The following is a 20,516-nucleotide window of genomic DNA, read 5'->3' on the forward strand; positions in this document are numbered from 1 at the left end:
GAAGGGAGGTGACACCCATTATGTCCTGCAGCTCATTCAAAGTCACAGCCTTTGCCCGGCTACCCTGAGGTACCCTTGATGTTAGGTGACTCCACATGGGTGCCACAGATTCTGACCTCCAAAATGGCCCACATCTCCCTCTAGTGTCTGGCCAGCCTTGCATCCAGGTGTCAGAAGTGACAGCATTCCTGCGGCTCCTTGGTGGCCCAGGCTTCTGTCAGGCTCAGCATGTCCTCCGGAAGCTTTCCAGCCAGCCTGCGTGGCTGTGCAGAGCTGCCCGTGACCCCGGGACACGGCTGGGCAGGATCCTCCCCTGCTCCTGCCACCTGCAATCTATGCAGCCCGGTGGCCACATCCTAGCTGGGTTATGAAACCAAAAGCAGGGCACCCCAAACCTCGGTGTCTGAATGCGACCAACCTTCCAACCCTCTGACGAGTTGGAGACAGCAGCAGGCACAACGAGAACGAGCAGGCAGCGGGCGAGGCTGTGGGGCCACGCAGGCCGGGGACATCCTGCCAAGCGCAGGACCTCTGCCTCACAGCCCGTTCTTTATGCACAAATACCCAGGAAAGTGACTTATTCGTCACGGGTACGTTGGGTCTGAGCCCTCGCGAACACGGCAGGAGGCTTCTCGGGGTCTTCAGGCCTCACCAGGCTTTCCCGAGGCGGTCAGAGACCACGCGCCTCCTGCTGCGGCCGCCCCAGCTGAGCCCGTTGAGTTCTTCAGAACATCATGGGAGGAGAGCTGGGGATGCCGGGAAGGCAGTTCAGCCTCCCCCTCTGTCCGTCTGAAGGAAAGTGGCATTTGCAGCTTTTTTTAGGAAATCTGGAGCCGGAAGGCTGTCCGAGAGGCTGTTTAGAAACACATATATGCAGAAGTATGCGTGTGTCCCTCCAAAATATCTCTGAGACAGAAGCCTGCTCCCATCTGGGCCTGTGCTCTGGCGCCTGCGTGGGTGGCAGGCTCAGGCTCCTGACGGTGGCAGCGAGACTAACTTTGATCCTTTAGTCTTAACTTTTCCGCAGCAGATGGGGTGCGGAGCCCTATGTGGAGCTGTGAGCCCGCCTGCTCCCTCCCTCCTGCCTGGGGGTCTCATGGCCTGGGCAGGGACAGAGGGGCTGGGGATGAGGGCCTTCTTCTGGGCACTGGGTGTTCTGAAGGTAACAGTAACACCACCAACGGCAGCGAACACAGCGAGCCGCAGCCACCTCCTCCTCACACGCGGGACACTGGGCTGTCTACTCTTCCCCAGGAGGCAGCCAGGGATGGAGCTGGGAGCAAGCCCACTTGCATTATAATAAAAATGAAGCGCCACACGGGGAGCTGCAGGGACGGCCCGCCCCTTGCTGAGCTGAATGCCTGGCGGCCAGCAGGTGCTCAGGGTTCTCAGGGCTCCCTGGCCTGTTCCCTGGCCCGGTAACAGGCATTTCACAAGTGAGGAATTGGGCTTGGGAAAGTCAAGTGTGACATGGGAAGGAGTCAAGTGGCTAGTGGGGCTGGCCTGGCTCTGCAGAGAGCGCCTGTCAGTCTAGCGCTGGGCTCTCCTTCCTCTGCCCACCAAGTCTAGAGCTCTGTGCTTTGCCTCAGCTGAAGCGGTTTGGTCCAGCTCTGGAGCCTTGGGCCAGGAGCACAGGGTCCCCTGCGGCTGCAGGGCCACATGGCACTCCTCATTCCAGCTAGGGCCCCTCCCAGTGAGACCTCTCAGGCCCCTGGCGGCAGGGACCTTGTGGCTGCTGTCCACTGTTTGCTGAGCTCAGATCCCCTGAGCTTTCCTGTCCAAGCTCCTTTGATTTTGTTTTGTTTATTTAGGTGCCAGGGATGGAACTCAGGGGTGCTTTAGCACTAAGCTACACCCCCAGCCCTTTTGATTATTTTTATTTAAAATTTTTTTATAATTATGGACAGAATGCCTTTATTTTATCTTTATGTGGTGCTGAGGATGGAACCCAGTGCCTCACACGTGCTAGACAAGTGCTTTACCACTGAGCTACACCACCAGCCCTTTTTTAAATGAGACAGGTCTCACCAAGTTACCCAGTCTGGCCTTGAACTTGCGATCCTCCCACCTCAGCTTCCAGAGTTGCTGGGATTACAGGCGTCATGGCCACCAGGCTTGCTGCCTTTGATCCTGGCAGTCCTGGAGGCCTAGGCTGAGGCCCCACACGTCTCCATGTGACCCCCTTGACAGCAGGGTGCACAGGCAGGACAGGGGAGCCTCCTCCAGCGTGTGTGGGGTCAGAGAGCTGAGTCTGCAGGGTGGAGCCAGCTGCCTGACGCAAGGGCACCCTGAAGGTGCCCTGAAGCCATCCTCCTTGGAGCTTGCTTCCTGCGGTCAGTTCTGGTCCTGTCTTTGATTCACACAGTCCCCACGGCAGGCAGGTTGAACTCCAACCTGAGTCTCCCGGGCCCAGAGAGCACCCTCGCAGAGCCGCATGGGAGTGCCGGTCCTGATCTTCCCTCTGACAGGGAACAGCCTTTGTTGGGCCCCTGTTGGGTGCCAGCACCGAGGCAGGAGCTTGCTTTGAGTCCGCTTTCTAACCTTTACTGTGCCACCAGTGGCTGTGGGGAGAGGGTGCTCCTGGCAGCGGAAAGGATGGGCACTGCCTTTAGGAAAACCTGACATCATTAGGATTTTCCTTTATATTACCCTTAGGTGTTCCCGTGACCCTGGCAGGAACGAGCAGAGGCTGAATGTGGAGGGGGAGTGGGAGAGGGCGGGCAGCAGGGAGGGCGTTTCTAATTAACACTAGTCTGTATTTCCTCTGGCTATGAAGGCGGACTCTCCACTAGATGGTGCTAGAATTAGTAATTTGGGACAAATGAAGTTCAGTACTTAACCTCCCTCCCTATTTTCATCAAAATATATTTCAGATGTCTCAAATTCATTTTTTAAAAATATAAGATAAAAAGTATCCAAATACCTCTAACTTTGAGGTGAAAAGGTTTTTTCAAAAACAGGACACAGAAGTCATAATGGAAAGGTTTGGTAAGATTTCCTACCTTCTGCAAATCCTTTCTGAATGCCTGTTATATACCATATATGATAGACATTATAAACAGAGTTTAAAAAAAAAGACTTTCAGAACTAGGGAAGAAGATATGAAGCGTATACCAGCACAAAGGTTAATATCCCTAATATACAAAGAGTGTCTACAAATCAATAAGAAAGTAAACTCTGAAAGAAAAGTGGACTAGCAACATACAAGCAATTTATAAAAGAATAAACAATTGGTTCATAACAAGAAAAGGTACCTAGTGGGTTAGTCAATAAAGAAGTGTAGTGCAAATCAGCAAGGAGAAAACAAAATCTTATTCTTTCTGACTACCTGGGTTTGCTCACGACTACAACAGATTTTCCAAGTTTTCTTCCTCACCCTCAGAACTACACCAGCACAGTACCAATATGCTCTGCCCTTGTGAGCACCATAAAAGCCCAGCACAGGAAAGGTGCTCAGTAAATTTTAATATAGCCAATGAAAGACACAATAAACCAAAGTTATCCAGGATCCGTCATCTCACAGGGAAATACAGATGCTCATGCTAGGTAAAGGATGCAGGACATAAAATGATACAAGGAGGATCAGTGACCATTTTGAAAAAGTACATGGGGAAAAGATCAGGAAGAAAGAAATCCAACAAACTGCTTTTCCAGAAGATTATATTCCTTCCTTCAATTTTTTTGTTTCTTCTAAGGGTGACAGTGTGCATGGGTGGCTTTTGTAACTGGGAGAAAATTTAAAACCCCCAAATGCTGTAAAGCACTTTCCAATTCTACAGACTGAGTAGCCCTTCTGTCTACACTGCTCACCCAGCGTCCTTGACAGTTGACGAAACCATGTGTAGTTGACAGCAGATGCTCGTAACTCTTAGACCCTGATGTCCACAGGCTGTGGATTATTCATGCTAAATGCTTTTGCAAAGAATCCAATGTGGATGGACGAGTAGGTTCTACTATCTCCCCTCTATCTAAAGATACAGAAACCAGAGCTCAGAGAGGTTAAGGCCCCTGGCCAAAGTCACACAGCCCAAAACACCAAGCTGCTAGTCCCACCCAGTCATGTCGTATGCTGCAGCCCAAGCAGTAACCACTCTGCTGACCAGCCTTGCCCCCGAAGGAGGGAGTAGGGCAAGGAGCACCTGCCAGGAATGGCAAAATCTTAAATCAGATTTTTAAAAACCAGAGAAAAGCAGAAGAAAGCATTGTGGGCACTCACCTCTCCTCCTCAGCGGTGCGCATCTGCCTGCCCTCTCGCTCTCTCCTTGTTTTGTTTGCTCCTTTTTTCCCCTTTTAACTAATCACTCAGTTAACAAGTTAGCTCTCGGAAGCTCGGGTCGCTACCTAGTGACTCTATGCACACGATAAAGAAATCAACCATCACCAATACAGAAGTCAGAGAGGTTTAAATCAAATCTTCCTCCACAACAATGACATTAATTATGCTTTTAACACGTTTTACTGCTTTTTTTCTCACTTCACGCCACATCTGTGTGAACAATATCCAAAAGATTTACGGTTTTCTTTCGTAATTACAGACATACAGGCTGCACACTTATCAAAATACTTGCTGAGCAATCAGGCTATATCACAGGCTCTGCCAAAGATCTGTGCTGGCAGCAGCCATTCAAACAAAAACGTTGAATCAGGACTTGTGTGCGGCGGGGGGAGGGGAGCGTTTGGACAAATACCTCGCCTGTCAAGAAATATAAAAACAGGAGCGCGCTGTGGCTCGTTTTCCAGGGTGGGATTTTTAGGGGGGCCTGGGCGCTGCGGGTGGGGGGCGGCGGGTGGGGAAGCTCAGAGCTCCAAAAATGCATCTGACATTTGGTTCTTGTGTCTGAGGATAAAATTTAATGAGAACAAAAATATGTCTTCCTAATTCCCCTAAGAAACCATTAAAACATTTTGTTATTCTTAAATGTCTCGAAAATGAATTAGAGCCCCTGAAGGGGCTGTTTGTATGGTACATCTCCATCAGTTAAGGCTCCTCATTCTGCAGCTCCGTGACAGCGGGGACGTCCCCCACTGCCCCTCCATTCTGGGGAGGAGAGCTGGGAAATCAGAGGCACATGGAGTCAGCACTGGGCTCGGAGTGACCTCTGTGTCCCCAGGCTTTGGGGAGGGGGCAAGAGAGCACGGGAGGCCTCTGCAATGCTCCTGTCTCGGGGACTCAGGGCCCTTGGCTGGTCCTGTGTCTGTGTAAACAGCTGGTACTCGGAAAGGCAAGTGTCCCCTGGTGAGCCCTGGAGGAGAAGCTTTGTTCCCTACTGGGGCTGCGGCCCTTGCTCAGGTCCCTGTCTGTCTGCCCCTCTATCCCAAGCTCGAGCCCCCCTAATGCTCCTGAGTTTGCAAATGCAGCTTATCTGAGTGGTCACCTGGTTACTTCTGCCACCAAAATGCAAGCTTTCGAGGGCCAGGTCCACGCCTGAGTCTGTGGGTTCACAGCTATGTTCCCTGTGTTCCGTGAATGCTGGGCATACAGCAGGCACTCAATAAATGCTATTTGAATAAACAAGTGAAGAGTGGAGAAACTAATTGAAAAGCACCTCTTTGCTCCAATAACTCTTCCTCCCCTTCCATTGCCTAGTCTTCTAAGTCATTCAACAATCATTAGGTGCCTACAGTCTACCGCATTCTGGGTATATAGTTTAGTATGGCCTGATCCCGGGCTTGGAGTATTCCCTTTCTCCTAGGGGAGCCAGAAACATACATGAAAATAATGTGAGGAGCTGAGAGTATGCACCTGCTGTGTGCCATGTTCCTGGAAGTCTCCTGACAACCACAGGAGGCAGGCTGGAATAATTAGTCCCCGTTTGTAGAAGGTGGCGGAATCCACCTGCGGGCAGGTGCGGGTTGGGAAGCAGTCTCAGTGCTGCTCCTGGAGCCGGTAAGGCACTGCAAGGTCTGTGGATGAGCTCCAGGTAGAGGCCCTCTGGGTCCTGGGTCACCTTCCAATGTCACTTGTCACTGAGACTGTGGGACCCAAAGGATTGAAAGGGTCCATGGGACATAAGGTGCATTTTTGCAGATCCCACTGATGAGAGTGGGGAAATCAGTGAAAAGGCTACAACTGGTGCTACCTGGCCCGCTGGTCACGTGGGTGCTGTGTCCTCACTGGGGAAACGCCCCAGGCTGCAGACACGCAGCCCGTGGCACTGGGAGTGCAGATCGGGATGGAGCTGGGAACCTGGCAGCAGATAACTGTGCAGGGGGCTGAAGAGTCCCCGAAAGATGCATCTGTGTCCTGATCCCTGGGGCCTGTGACTGGGACTTCATCTGAAGGAGTCTCTGCAGATATAACGAAGGATGTCGAGATGAAACCAGCGGGGTCACCCAGGTGGGCCTGGAGCACAATGGCAAGTGTCCTTACGAGAGAGCAGAGAGCTGAGGCAGAAAGGCAGAGTGGCTGTGTGGCAAAGGAGGCGGGGCCTGGAGTGATGCAGCCACAAGCCTGGGGATGCCGGGGGCCCAGAAGCTGGGGAGGAGGAAGGATCCCCTTCCGCCTCGGAACAAGTAGGGCCCTGACAGTGTGGCCCTGGCCTCCTCCCTGGAGAGACACCCGCCTCCACCAAGGTCATGGTGATGTGTCACAGCAGCTACAAGAGCCCAACGCAGACTTCCACACTGCCGCCAGGCTGTAGCATGGGACGGGCGCTTGAAGTGCATCTGCTTAATGCAGAACCCTGAGTCCCATCTCTCTCTGGCTGTGAGACCACGCGCATCAGACGCGACCTCTCTGTGCTGAGGAAGGGATCCAGGCGAGCCTGTTCATATGCAGAGCACAGAACAAGTAACCCCTCTGTCAGGACAGCGCTCCTCAAATCTCGACATGCTCGCAGAACTCCTGCGGAGCCGGCTAGAAAGCAGAGGCTTATTCAGTGGCCAGGGAAGGCCCGTTTCTAAGCAGCTCACAGGAGAGGCCAATACCGCTGGTCTGTGGACCACACTTTGAGTAGCCACAAGCTGGGGAGGTCCCTCTGCTCAGCCCGGGGGCCTTGGGAAGGCAAGGCTCCACGGCACTGCCAGGTCAGTCTCCTGGTGCTGTTGTTAACAAAGCGCCACCAAGTGGGGGGCTTCAAACAACAGAAATCGAGTCTCCTAATTCTGGGGGTTAGAAGTTCAAAGTCAGGACGTTGACAGGGCTGTGACCTCCCTGCCCTTCTAGCTCCCCTGGCGGCTGCAGCCTTTGGCACTCCTTGTCTCATGGCTGCCTCCTCCCACCTCTGCCTCTCTCCCCACAGCGCCTTCCTGAGTGAGGGTTCCTGTGTCTTCCCTCTACTGAGAAGGACCTCAGCGGTTGGGTTTAGGGCTCCCCTAAATCCAGGATGATCTCATTTTGAGATCCTTAACCACTTACATCTGCGAAGACCCTATTTCAAAAAAAATAGGCTACATTCTAAGGTTCTTGGTCGACAACCATCTTGGGGCCCCTGCCAACACGGCCCAGCCTCCTCCCACAGCCCAGCACCCCCCTGCCATTCAACCCACGACCACTGCCCAAGACCAAAAACAGGGCCTTGCCCACCCCAAAGGCAAAGACCCCCGGATGTCCTTGACATCAAACAGACATAGCTCTGTCCTCTTACAGGTCACATTGCTCAGGTGGGATCTCACTTTCCTCTTCATGGACCCCAACCCCAAATTCCAACAGCACTGATTCCTATAGTGGTGTGGATGCCCCAAAAGGGCAGGGGCTGTCTGGGGCCAGCACAGTGGGGTTTCCTCTCAGGTCCAGCACTACTGAGCAAAGCAGGCGGCCTTTCTGTTCTTGTTTCTGGGTCAACAGACGGGCATGTGGCAGGGAAAGGGGAACTTCACATCCCTGGACATGCCTGTATGTCCCAAGTGTGCAGCTGAGTGCTCTCGAACTGATCCCTCTGCCGCCCTACCCAGACCAAGAAACGGCACCCAGCCCGACGACCCCACCAGGGGCGTCGCTCTCCAAGGACAGCCACTACATCGATTCCAACAGCACGAGCGACAGCACAGAGTTCATCACTGTAGCGTGAACCATGCGGTGGCAGCTGGCATAGTCACCAGTCCTCCATTTAGGTCCAGAACATTTTATCTCCCCCAAAGGGAAGTCCATACTCATGCAGCAGGGGCTCCGCTTTCCCCTTCCCATCTGCCCCTGGCAACCGCCAATCTGCTTCTGTCTCTGGCCTTGACTGTCCTGGACATTTCCTCGAGTGGCATCATGGGACATGTGGCCTTCTATGTGTGGCATGCTTTCAAGCTTCCTCCATGCCGGAACAGCGTCAGACGTCGTTCCTGTTCGGGGCTGGATAGCGTTCTATCGTACGGATAGACACCTCTTCAAAATCCATTCTTCCCTCCACGGACCTGTGGCTGCTTCCCTTCTGGACACCTGAGCAGTGTCAACAGATTTCACTGCCTGCGTGTATGTTTTCTGTAAGTGGAACCGTTCCGTCTGTGCTCTTGGGGGTGTGTCTGTCCCTCAGCATCAAGGTTTTGCCGTTCTGGGGAAAGGCTGTACCTCCTGCACCCCCTCCTGGCAGGGAGGGTTGGCGCCTTCTGTTACCTGCAGTCACAGGACGGGGGTTCAACTATGCAAGACACCCAGCTCCCCAGGAAGGCCCAGAATGGGGTGTGGAGCTCGAGGCCTGCGAGGGCCTGTCCCCAGATTTCACTGCCAGGAGGACCTTGTGTGGTGTCCTCATGGCTGTTCCTTGATAATTATTCAATTATGGAGACCAAGTGTTTCTTACCTGGTGCTTCAATTAATTGCTTGTAAACACTCAGAAAAGCCGCCTCTGCCTCCTGGCTTCTCTTACTAAGGGCCACCACCTTTGGAAACAAGAGAAAGAGTCACGTGTAACCATGATATCTGGAAGAAATGTGATCATTTTCTCTCTGGGCAACTGTGGGAGAGGGTGGGGAGATGAAGGTTACAAGTACAAACTCCGGGGCTGGGGAGATAGCTCAGTTGGTAGAGTGCTTGCCTTGTAAGCACAAGGCCCTGGGTTCAATCCCCAGCACCGCAAAAAAAAAAAAAAAAAAAAAAAAAAAAAAAAAGTACGAACTCTGAAGTTAGGAAATCTGGGTTCCGATTCAGCTCCACTGTGTCCAGCCTGTGTGACCCTGGGGCAAGTCATTGCCCCTCTCTGATCCTGTTTACTGGTCTTTAAAATGGGAGCAAACAATAGGACCTATTTCTTAGGCCTGTTGTGAGGATTAAATGAAGCTGCTTAAGCGTGCTGAACATAGATTAGTACAGTTATTATTCATCTTTTTGTTATAAAAATATTTATTATATTGGAAGTTCAAATAGGATATATATTTTTGGGAAAAAGTGGGACTATTTCCCTGGGGAATATTTCTAACTACTGAAAATTAGAGAGAAATTGTCAAAATTCTTGAAAGACATCAAGCGGCTTCAACAGATATCAGAGAGGAAAGGGGTTAGGTGAAATGGTGTTGGGCAGACTGAAAAGGCTCACACCAATGCTTCCTGACCAAACTGATAAACGCATGGTGGGTAACCCGTGGAAGAGCCACGTCTACACCATCTTTCTCTTGCTCTGGATCTTTCTCCTTCAGCCAAGGAGACTTTGTGAGATGCTTTGGGCAAGACAGACGTCATCCTGGAACGTGTGGACGTGTTTCTCAAAGGGCCTGGTGGCTGCTGACCTAGGGTTTGGCACATCTCAGGTCCTCTCCTTAGAGTGAGCTTGGAGCGCACAGTAGGTGCTCAACCTAATTCCTTGAATGAGGAAATCCAAGTGGGTTGCCTCCCACTGTAGGTCCTGACCATGACACCAGCCTGGGGTCTCCCACTGGTGGGGGATGGTCCATTGAGAAAGGTGGCCAACTGAGGACAGCCCTGGAGACAGGCTGCCCAGGTCCAAATCCTAGCTCCGCTGCTGACAAGTTGTGTGTCCTCGGGCAGAACGGTCACTTAAATCCCTATGCCTCTATTTCTCCATTTGTAAAATGGGGGTGACAATACAACAATCTCCCACAAAAGGGCGCTGAGAGCATCACATGATCCAACACAGTAACGTCCTGTGGAACACTCCTGGCACCTACTAGGCCCCACGGCGTCACTCTCAGTTGGGACCAATACCTTCCTTCTTGCCAGGAAGAGTGACAGGCTCTGCACAGTGCCACGTGCGGAACTGAGCTGTGCTCAGCTTTGGTGACGTACAGGGGCCACCTGATAAAGGCCCGCCTCCCCCACAGTAGTGCGGCCACAGACCACATGTGGCTGCTACACTTGAAACGGGTGTGTCCAGATCAAGACTGTGGTAAGACATACACATAGGGTTTTGAAGCTTTTGTTAAAAAAATACAAGACCTCAACGCTTAAATTTTTTTTTTTTTAATTTGCCATACTGGGGATTGGACCCGGGGGTCCTCCGCTATTGACTTACAACCCTGGCACTTTTCTTATTTTTTGAGACACTGTCTTGCTAAGTGGCTGATACTGGCCTCAAACTTGCAATTCTCCAGCCTCAGCCTCCTGAATTGCTGGGATTATTGGTGTGTGCCACTGCGCCTGGACCTCAACATTGTCTTAAACACTGATTACATATTGAAGTGATAACAGGTAATCACTTTCTACTTTTAAAAAATATGGCTATACAAAATTGCATCTGTGGATCACACTGTATTTCTGTTGGTTTGAAGATTTTACAAGGCCCAGGTAGAAGTAGTTGATTAAGACAGGGAGAGAGAAATATGGCTGAGTTGAACAAGCGATTAAAGGAGACCAGTACCAAAGCTCTCTTCCCATTGCTCCTCCCTGGCCTTTCAGAGTGAGAGACAGCTCCTCACTCCCTCCAGACACTTCTCCAGGGCCTGCTGTGCGCCCAGCACTGGGGCTGAACCCAGCCATGACGTGCGGGCGCGGCCCCTCCTTGGCACTTGCGGCTCACGGAGAGGCCGACATTAAGGCAGGTTCCCCAGACGATTCGTTAATTACAAGTGCTAAACGCTTGGCAAGAAAAGTACATGGGTGCCTGCAGAGGGTGAGCTGGGGGAGGTGACCCACTTTGGTGGTGGAACCTAAGGAATCATCTCCCCAGAAGGGAAAGGTGGTGGGGGGAGGGGAAAGGCCAAGAAGGATGTTCTAGAATCTAGGCAAAGGGGGGAAAAAATCACCAAATGCAGGCAGATTTTTATTCTTGTTGAGATGGACAAGATGCAGTTCCTCCCTGGGGTCTCAGAGTTGGGTGGGAGACATAGCTTTAAGGAGCCACAAGGTGGGAGGAACTGAAATACTCCCTGGGGTCTCCTGGGCATTGGGGGGGTGATGAATGCAGAGGCTGGCGGCACCATTGATGGGCTGACACAAATAATGGCACTTGGCATGTACTACGCAGGCACCAGATGTGCTTTCTCTTCTTGATCTTCTAACTGCATGGACACACCAATCGCTGAACTGAGGCTCCCATTACCCCCCTTGTACAGATGAGGAAACCGAGGCTCAGGAAACCCAAGGCCACCCAGTTAACAAATGGCCAAGCCAGGATCTACACCAGCTCTGGGGGTCTGAATTGCTGTTCTGAATTCAGACATCAGCCCTCTTGGCTCTGGGACCTGGACCCCACTGCCTCACAGGTCCTCTGGGCTGCATGAGGTCAGAGGCCACTGTGTGGCAGAGCTGGTGCCCAAGGAAACCACAAGAAGTGTAAGCGACTCATCTCTTGACTCCTAGGTGAAGATCAGCAGACCAGTGGGCAGTGAGGTTTGGGAAAGGCACGAGTTGGTTCCCTCGATTTCTAAAGAGGAACTCTGAGCGAGGCTGGGGCAAGCGCTGGAAGAGCCCAGCTCCCCGGCCCTGCCCACTGCCCCCACTACCTTCCCTGAATGGCACTCATCAGTTTGGAATGCATATGATTTATCTCTGTGACTGTGTCCTTACAATGCCGACCTTCCCATGAGCTAAGTGTCCAGCACTACAGCCACCAGCCATGTGCTACTGATCGCCTGAAATGAAAACCTTCCAAACTGAGGTGAGTTGTAAGCCTAAGACACACACACACACACATGCGCGCGCGCACACACACACACACGTGAAAGAGCCCAATGATTATATTTGGAGTGACATGTTATGAACAGATGAGGCTAAATAAAAGATATTAAAACTAAAATTACCTGCTTCTTACTTTTAAAAATGTAGCTACTAGAAAATTTAAATTACCTATGTGGCTGACTGGCTATCTATGTAATTGGGAATTGGGCCCAGGGGTGCTGTCACTAACCTACACCCCCAGTTCTTTTTATCTTTTATTTTGAGACAGGGTCTCACTAAGTTGCCCAGGTTGGCCTTGAACTTGCACTCCTCCTGCCCAGCCTCCCAGGTTGGTTACATTTTATTTCTACTTTGACAGTGAATCCACAGATCAAGGGTTGGCAAATTCAAATCTGGCCCTGCATCTGTTTGTGTAAATAAAGTTTTATTGGAAAACAGTCACAGTCATTCATTTATGTATTCTCTGTGGCTGCTTTAACTCTTCCAAGCAGAGTTGTGTACTTGTGACAGAGACTCTGTGATTTGCAAAGCTTAAAATATTAACTATCTGGCCCCTTCCAGAAACACGTTTGCTGACCTCTGCTTTAGAACTTCATCTATCAGCTGGATAGTATTTTCAAAAGCAGAGATCAAAAGGCAGCCTGGAATGGCCCTCAGTTGGAATCAGGTCACATTTAGAATGTCCCACAGTAAATGTGACTCTCTAGAATCTCTATTTGGATGTCCTGCTTTACTTAGTCTTGTTCAAGAATAATGACTGTCCATTTCTAGAAGACCAGACCCATAAATTCCTGATTCCAGAGAGCGACTCAGTTTCGGGTTCATGTTATTAAGCATCACACGGCCTCAGTCTGCTGATGCATCAAGTGGGTAGAGTAATCCCCACCTGGCTGAGAGAGTGAGCAGAAAGACTGTGTTTTGCCGTGAAAGTTGGTGAAAAGCTTTCCAATCACTCTTCTAACCATGCAGGATGGCTTTTCCACGGGCTGCCCCTCTACACTGCACCCATGTGCCCAGGCCAGGGAGGCTCTGCAGAAATAACAGGCCACGTGTGGCTACCCCATGGAACAGAAGGGCAGAGGAGTGTCTGGAATGACAGATTCAGCTTGTGATGGGCGGACCTTTGAAGGCCGTCTGGGGGAGGGGGAGGAGGCGGTGGCAGGGGCAGCTACGCTCACCTCAGGCGGTCACACTGGAAACGGCTCAGCATCTGTGAGTGCTGGCATCGACACCGGCCTGTGCTATAAGGGGTGGGGTGTGTCTGGTCCCCAGTAGGAACAGAACAGGCGCAGAGACGGTGGAGCCGGAGGGACAAGGTCTGCTGTAGCTGCCTGGCTCTCGTGGCTCAGGGGCTTAAAAAATGGTAGAACTGGGGGCCCAGGAGGCTGCACTTCTGTGAGCAGAGGTGACACTGCACACGCTGAGGTGGCCGTGGCTTCTGGAGATCAAAGCCTTACTCTGCACTTAGCGATTTATCTTCAGAATTCCTCCCCACTCTACGACCTGGGGACATGTTACTGCCCCATTCCACAGAGGACAAAACTGAGGTTGAGGAGGCTCAGTCATCGAGATGAGGGAACTAGTTAGCTGCAGATGCCAGCTCTCATTCCAGGCCTTAGACTTACACCAACAGGCAGAGTTTCTCAAAGTGGGGACCCTGTGTTGGAGTCCGCACACTCCTTCTCCGTGGGCAGCACAAAACACAGCAGCACACTGGATGCTCTGGCCCACGGGAAAAACTCCTCTTCAGCTTGGTTTGACCCAGGGTTTCCCCAGACATGTTTGACCCCAGGACTGCAGGGAGTGAATCTGGAAACTAGGGTTCCATGGAACATGCTTTGAGAACAGCTTGCCATTTATCACTGGGTTGGGGTTCTGGGGAGGGAGGGGCCTGGAGGTTCTGGGATGGGGTAGGGGACCTGGGATGTCAGAAATTCTGGAAGAAATTGAAGACTGATGAGCAATGGAAAGGAGGGTCTGGGATTGGCACTTCTGAGCAACTGCGGGTCAGCTGGGGATGTCTGTTAATGCCTTCTGAAGGCTTCTTCCCTGGGGGTGTGCGGTGGGGTGAGCGGAGGGCAAGGGAGGCCCGATGTGGCTGGGTGGTAGAGGCTTGTCCAGACGCAGGCGGCCCGGAGTGAGGGGCCAGGGACTGCAGCTGTGGTCCTCGGAAAACCTTTCAGCTACTGTGTCGAGAGGAACAGACGCTGAGCCCTCAGGATTCCGGAGGCGGGATGGATGGGTGGGCAGGGCAGAAATCTCAAGGAAGCTGTCCAAGGGCTGCACCATGAGGTGCCGAGCTCCCCACCAGGGAGGCACCAGGCCCACACCCATCCGTCTGAGGCTGCGAGGGAACTGGAGAGCCCTGCACGCCAGGAGGCCCACACTGACCAGAGGACACGTGACAGCTCCCTTCCGTGCAGTAGCGCTCTGCCTTCTTCCCACCCAGAGGATGGGACCACGGCTCCTTGTCTGGCCTGGGCATCTTTATCACCAATGATAACAGCCACGGCGAGCATGGCCCGTCCTGGGTGCTGTGCTCCTCCCTGCGCACCTTGCAGGAGAAGGGGTGTGCGGCCCACCTCAGGCATGAAGGCGTCAGAGCAGGAAGGGCGCGGGCCACTCTGGGTTGGCTGCTGGGACCTCGACCCAGCCCAAGCTTCTCTCCCCCACCCAGGACTACTCCCTGCTGGGGCTTTGTGGGGGCTGTTCTGACCCGAGGAGCGGGCACCAGCAGGGTAGGTGGGCATCTGGGAGGCGCGGGGCAGCGGGACTGCAGCCCGCCTCCGCGTTTGCCAGCAGCAGGTCCCGGGCGGGGGCTAATGTGCTCTCCGCCATAAATCTTTGATGTGTCCGAGCAAATGAAAATTACAATTTAATGTCAAGGTGTCAATAAGAAATAAGAGTTTGGCTTTTGTATTTCGTTGCTGTTGTTATCTGGGCTCTTGAGGCTCCTGCCAGAGTGGGGTAGCTGCCTGGGACCTCGGCTGGCCTTCTGAGACCTGGGGTCCCAGGAGGCCCTGTCCCAGAGAGCGACGGGGAGGAAGCGAGTTCTGAGCCCTGCTCGGAGTGTCTGGATGTAAATCACTGACTCACTCGACCGCTCTGCACAAGCCGCCAACTCTGCCAGCGTCACGTTAAAGAGTGTGCTTGTGCTCTGTGGCTGCTGTGGGCATCCTGCTCCCCACTCGCCACCCTCCAATGATGAAGGGCAGAGCCAGGCTGCCTTATCTTTTTGGTACTGGGAACTGCTTTGACACTGAGCTACATTCCTGTCCCCACCCCCTCCACTTTTTCTTTAAGACAGGGTCTCACTAAGTTGCTGAGGCTGGCCTTGAACTCGTGATCCTCTTGCCCCAGCCTCCGAGTTGCTGGGATTACAGGGGTGGACCACGGCGCCTGCTTCTGATGCTTCTGGCTTTTCATGTGGACGTTGTTTCATTTCCACAATCAGACTGCGCGCGTCTAGAGGGCAGAGTCTGGCCTTTAAAACACTGAAATGGAACAGCGCATGGCAAACGTAAAGATAGTGCAGATGTCCACCCAGTATCTCCCAGAGATGGGGCTGTTGTAGACGCTGGGCACCCAGCACCAAGCAAGGCTGACCCGAACACCTGGCCTGGTGCAGCTCGTGTCTCAAAACGCACGTGGGCAATAACACAGTGCGCAATGTACAAAGCGGGAGACGGTCAAGTGCGAGAGGGAAGGGGATGAAACAGGAGAGGGACAAGAGTCCAAGGTGGTGCCTGTGCTGCATATAGGGCCAGGAAAGGCCTTGGGAAAGGCGACTCACAGAAGGGGAGAGAATGAATCATGGGGAGATGTGGGAGAAGAGTACTACAGGCGGAGAGAACAGCAGGTGCAAAGGCCCTGGGACAGAAGCATATTTGGCTTGTCTGAGCAACAGGAAAGATGTCAGCATGATGGGGCCTGTGGAAAAGCAAGAAAACAGCAGGGTGGTCACTGTAATGTCCAGGCGAGTGATGCTGGCAGTGCAGAGCAGGGTGGTTGTAGCTGCAGTGGGAAGGAATGCTTGGATTCTACAACAGAATTTGTTCTCGGGAGACAGAGTCGATGTGGTGGCATGAGAGCAAGACAGGATGACTTCACAGTTTGGGGTGTGAACAACTCGAACACCTCCAATGGCTGCTGCTGTGATCTTCTCCTTTACAGTTCAGGACAGGCTGGGCACGGATGGGCACTAATCAACTCTGAACGAAGGACAGACCTGGAATGACTGGAAGGAACCCAAGAGGCACCCTGGGTCATCTTCCACACTGCAAGCTCACCTCCCGAGCCCAGAGGATGGCAAAGGGCAGCCTCTGAGCAACCCAAATGAGGCTGCCACCTTGACCGCTCTGCAAGCTCCCTGAGGGGTAAGCCGGGGAGGGGAGGGGCAGAGGCCAGGACCTGCCGGGAGGTCCCCAGCCCTCTTCCCAGGAAGCCCGCAGCAACACAGGAGTACCTGAGAAGCTGAACCCGGGAGCAAGGAGGCCTGGATCCTGTCCCACCAGTGCCTGCAGCCTGTGCCCTGTGTAAGCCACGCCCCTGCTGAGCCTCAGTTTCCCTATTGTACAGTGAAAGGGCTGGGCTGCAGGCCCAAGGCCCCTGCTAGCTATTTTTGCATTGATTCTAATCACCCAGACGGACAGACAGACACTCTCCTCTAGCACGCGGACCCCTCCCCACCGGGATTTTCATGAGGCTGGTGCAGGACCCAGGAAGCCCACTCTAGGCTCTGCCGGGGCGAGGACCATGTGCACTTTTATTCTAATATTTGTAATTATTCCCAGGCTAAAAATAAGGCATGGAGCATGGTGTTTTCCGACATCGGCATTAAGAACACTTTTATCCCACACAATGCGGACCCCAGAATGCATCTGTGTCAGGCTCCCCGAGACACCGAGCAGAGCTCCATGCAGGGCTGGCTTTCACGGCTCAGAAGCAGCGCCAAAATGGAATGTCCCGCGAGCAAAGGCTGGCAGGCCTGCTATTAGCAACGGTATAATCATCAATTACGTCCAATCACAAACTACTGATTTTATAATTATCAAATGAAGTTCTAACTTCTCACCTCCGCTCAGTGGCAACGAATATAATCTCTCAGTTCGAAAAGGAACCTTTTTTTCTCCCCATCTGCCTCCGTCTCTCTCTCTCTCTTCCTGGGAAAAAACATTTTCCAGGCCTCCACGTAAGACGGCATTGAAATTGCTTGTCACTCAAAACAAAGGCGAAGCACTCATGTGTAATTCACCAGCCACCTGAACAGACTGCCTGTTTTCCTCTAAGCATCCACGCACCGAAGCACAAAGATCATTTTTCTATTGTTAAAATTGTATAAGCTGGGGCTTTTTTTAGCAGTGAATACACAATTTCACTTCTCTTCTGAGGGCTCCCAGCATAAAAAGGACAGGAGGCTTTCTTTAGTGCCTTACAAATAAATTTTGCTTTGGGGTAATAAAGAAAAAAATCAACTATAGGCTCACATAATGAGCTGGAGAGCTATCAATTATTCGGCAAGGCTGTATGTGGAGATGAGGGTGGGAGAGAAGTCATGCTCCCTGCCAAGCCGGGTGTGGCCGAGGAGGAGGCCGGAGGATGGAGGCCGCCGTCCCGAGCTCTGGGAAGCCGCCACAACCCGCTTTCCTTTTGGAAGCTGCCAATACCGTGAATGTGGCTCTGTGCCAACTGGTAGATGGCTGGTCGGCTACGCCACCCCAACAGCCAGGCGCGGGTGCTCCGGTCCTGAGGGGACTGCAGCTGCGTGGACTCTGGTTGCCTCTCTGGTTGCTGCAGAGGCCCCGTGTGCAGCCCACTAGGTAATCCTCCCACGGCTCAGCCCCTGAGGCCAGTTCCCATCACAGAAGCCCAGTTTTTCTGCATAACATTATAATCATAATACCTTCCGATTTTAATCTAGAGCTTTTTATACAGTACAAAGACTTTTCACAGTTATTAGCACATCTGAGCCTCCAAACATCCCTGGGGCAGCCTCAGGCAGGAAGATGGTTCTTGTGTTAGAGGCCCAGAGAGGCTGAGGCAGTGGCTCCAAGTCACACAGGAGACATGCAGGCAAGAAGCAAATGGGGGTGGGAGGTGTCTTTGGAGTGGAACCAGTCTTGTGGCTGGGAACTGGCGGGGGCAGGATGGAATCTGTGTGACTCCTCCCACCGCAAGTGGGCAGGTGCCTTCCATCCTGGGTAAACTAGAACAATCTCCAGTTCACCCCTTAACGTCCCCTTCCCTCATGGGAATGAGCTGTGCTTTCCCGCGAGGAGCAAAGAGGGGGGCTTCTGTCAGCCCCCAGAAGATGCTCCTCAGCACAGATCTTCTCTCTGAGGCAGCCATGAATGGCCGGAGCCATTCTGCAGGACACTGTGACTGGGCACGCGATGCCGTGCAGTTTTCAGCACCCACCCAGCTGCGTGACATGCTGAGCCCAAAGTCAGCTGCAGTGTCGGCTGACAATGACACATCAGTGCAGGTTTGCCTGCGGCTGCAAATGCAGGGTGTTCACAGTGGGAAGTGGCTGGTGGCAGGGGTGCAGAGCCCGTAGGAATGCTCTGTACTGTCAGTCCAACTTCTAAACCTAAAACTGCTCTACAGCAGGGGTCTGAGTTAGAAAGAGGACAGTGGACACGTACAGCATTCGCTCGGTGCCAGGCACTGTTCTAAGTGCTTAGGCATGAACCCAACTGATCTGAGCAACAGCCCCATGAGGTCTGCGCCGCCATCATCTCCCCATCCTACGAACAGAGAAAACAAGACTTCAGAGAGGCGAATGACCTGTGTGCAGTCACAGCAAATGGAAGAGCTGAGAGTCTGCACTTCCTGTGGGAATAACGAGGTGACACATCATCATCTGGTTCTCCACAGTTGGCCCGCTCCCTGTGCTCAGGGTGTGCCTCAGGTGTGTCCTACTTCGCTCATGGGGGTCATGTGGCATGTCAGACTGGGGGTCATGAAAGATGGGTCCAGGGCCAGATGCACCCCAGAACCATATTTTCTTGGATCCTGTAGTGTTTTAAAAATATTGGAGCTGTCAAAATTCATCAAGTCATACACTTAAGATCTGTGCATTTTACTGTATGTAAATGATACCTCCATAAAGTACTGTGAACATGAAAATATGTGCATATATATTGAGCCAGTATTTAAAAACCAGAAGAGTTCCAAATTGCTGGCTTCTTTTGGGAAATGAGAGGATCTGGCCACCCTGGGCCTGCTTCCACTGACAACGGCCACCTGGAGCCGGCTGGCAGCCGTCTGTCAGGACAGGCCGGGGCCTGCAGATCTCCTGGAGGCCCCCGCGCCTGCGCCCACGAGCACGCTCTCCCACCTAGGCCCACAGCCTCTTCCCCTGCTGTGTCCCCTCGCCTTCCTCGAGGCCATCAGCACCTCGTGGAAAGTGATTCAAAGTCGGATGACGAAGAGGCAGTGGTGGGACTGGGTCCCCTCTGCTTCTGCTTCCTGGCTTCAGGCTGCCCCTGGGGCTGGCCAACAGCCTCTCCAAACTGGAAGACCTCCATGGGGGCCCTGAACCCTGCATACGGGAAGGCCAGGCCTGCCTGGCTTGGAGGAAAAGGGCCACCGAGCACCCAGAGTACTGTGCCTTCCTGGGAGGACCTGTATTCTGTGTCCTGATTGGGGCGGACGGGCAAGTGGGTTCTGGTGAGAAAGGGGCCCAGAAGTGGGGTGGGTGAGGGAGAGGGCGGGGCCGTGCGCAGCTGGCACCTCATAAAGGCCTGGGGACTCAAGGTGGGCTGCAAAGAGTTGGGTCTGAGGGACAAGATCTGAAATCCAGTCTCTGGTTGTGACCTTCCTGCAGCTTCAGAGCCTTGGTGCTCACTGGGGAATGGACTCAGGGACATTCCAGAGCAGCCAGGGGACAAGCTCAGGGAGGCGAGCAGTGGGCAGAGTCTGGCCAGCACCACTAGTGACCATGTGTTGGGTGACAGATGTTTGAAATAGTATCTTTCCTTGACCTCCCGTGCCTCAGTTTCCCTGCCTGGACAGCAGGGACACCAAAGCCCAGATGCATGTGAAAAGATTCACCTTGTCCACTACTAAATAAGGGGTGAGGTCAGTCAGACCCAAGACGGTTCCTAGAATTTTGAGTCTGAGGGTTACTAGAGAATGGCGGAACTCCGCACTGTCCATGGGCATCTGAGAGGTGGAAACTGCTGGAACCCGAGGGCTGGCACCAACTGGCCAGAGTGTGGGCAAGAGTGTCAGCAAGGCCGAGAACCACCCGGTCTGGGACTCACAGCTGTCTAAGTCTGCAGGCCAGGCTGTTAACCTGCTGCCCTGTTGGCTTGGTGACCCCGAGCCAGCTGGAGCTCCGGCTTCCCTGAGCTCTCTCAACCTTCAGCCTTGATGGCCTTGTCCCTGGGAAGCCGGCAGGGGTCCCAGGCGGCAGGAGTCTCTCCTCTCCGAGTGATTTTTGGCAAGTTCTCCAAAATGCCAGCCCAGAAGAGCAAAGCTAAAAGAATGTGTGTGCCCTTTAAAGAGAGGCGGC

The 20,516-nt window shown here is 53.0% G+C and overlaps 1 protein-coding gene across 2 annotated transcripts in view; it reads right to left on the bottom strand.

The window, feature by feature from the left end:
- Positions 1–20,516, bottom strand: part of Cux2 (cut like homeobox 2) — a 228,041-nt gene that overhangs the window by 40,880 nt on the left and 166,645 nt on the right. For both annotated transcript variants that reach the window (XM_047562628.1, XM_047562627.1), the window contains exon 4: positions 8,730–8,808. In XM_047562628.1, coding sequence (XP_047418584.1) covers positions 8,730–8,808 — 79 coding nt within the window. The remainder of the gene's footprint in view (positions 1–8,729; positions 8,809–20,516) is intronic.

The sequence above is a fragment of the Sciurus carolinensis genome, chromosome 8 (assembly GCF_902686445.1).
Source record: "Sciurus carolinensis chromosome 8, mSciCar1.2, whole genome shotgun sequence".
NCBI lineage: Eukaryota > Metazoa > Chordata > Mammalia > Rodentia > Sciuridae > Sciurus > Sciurus carolinensis.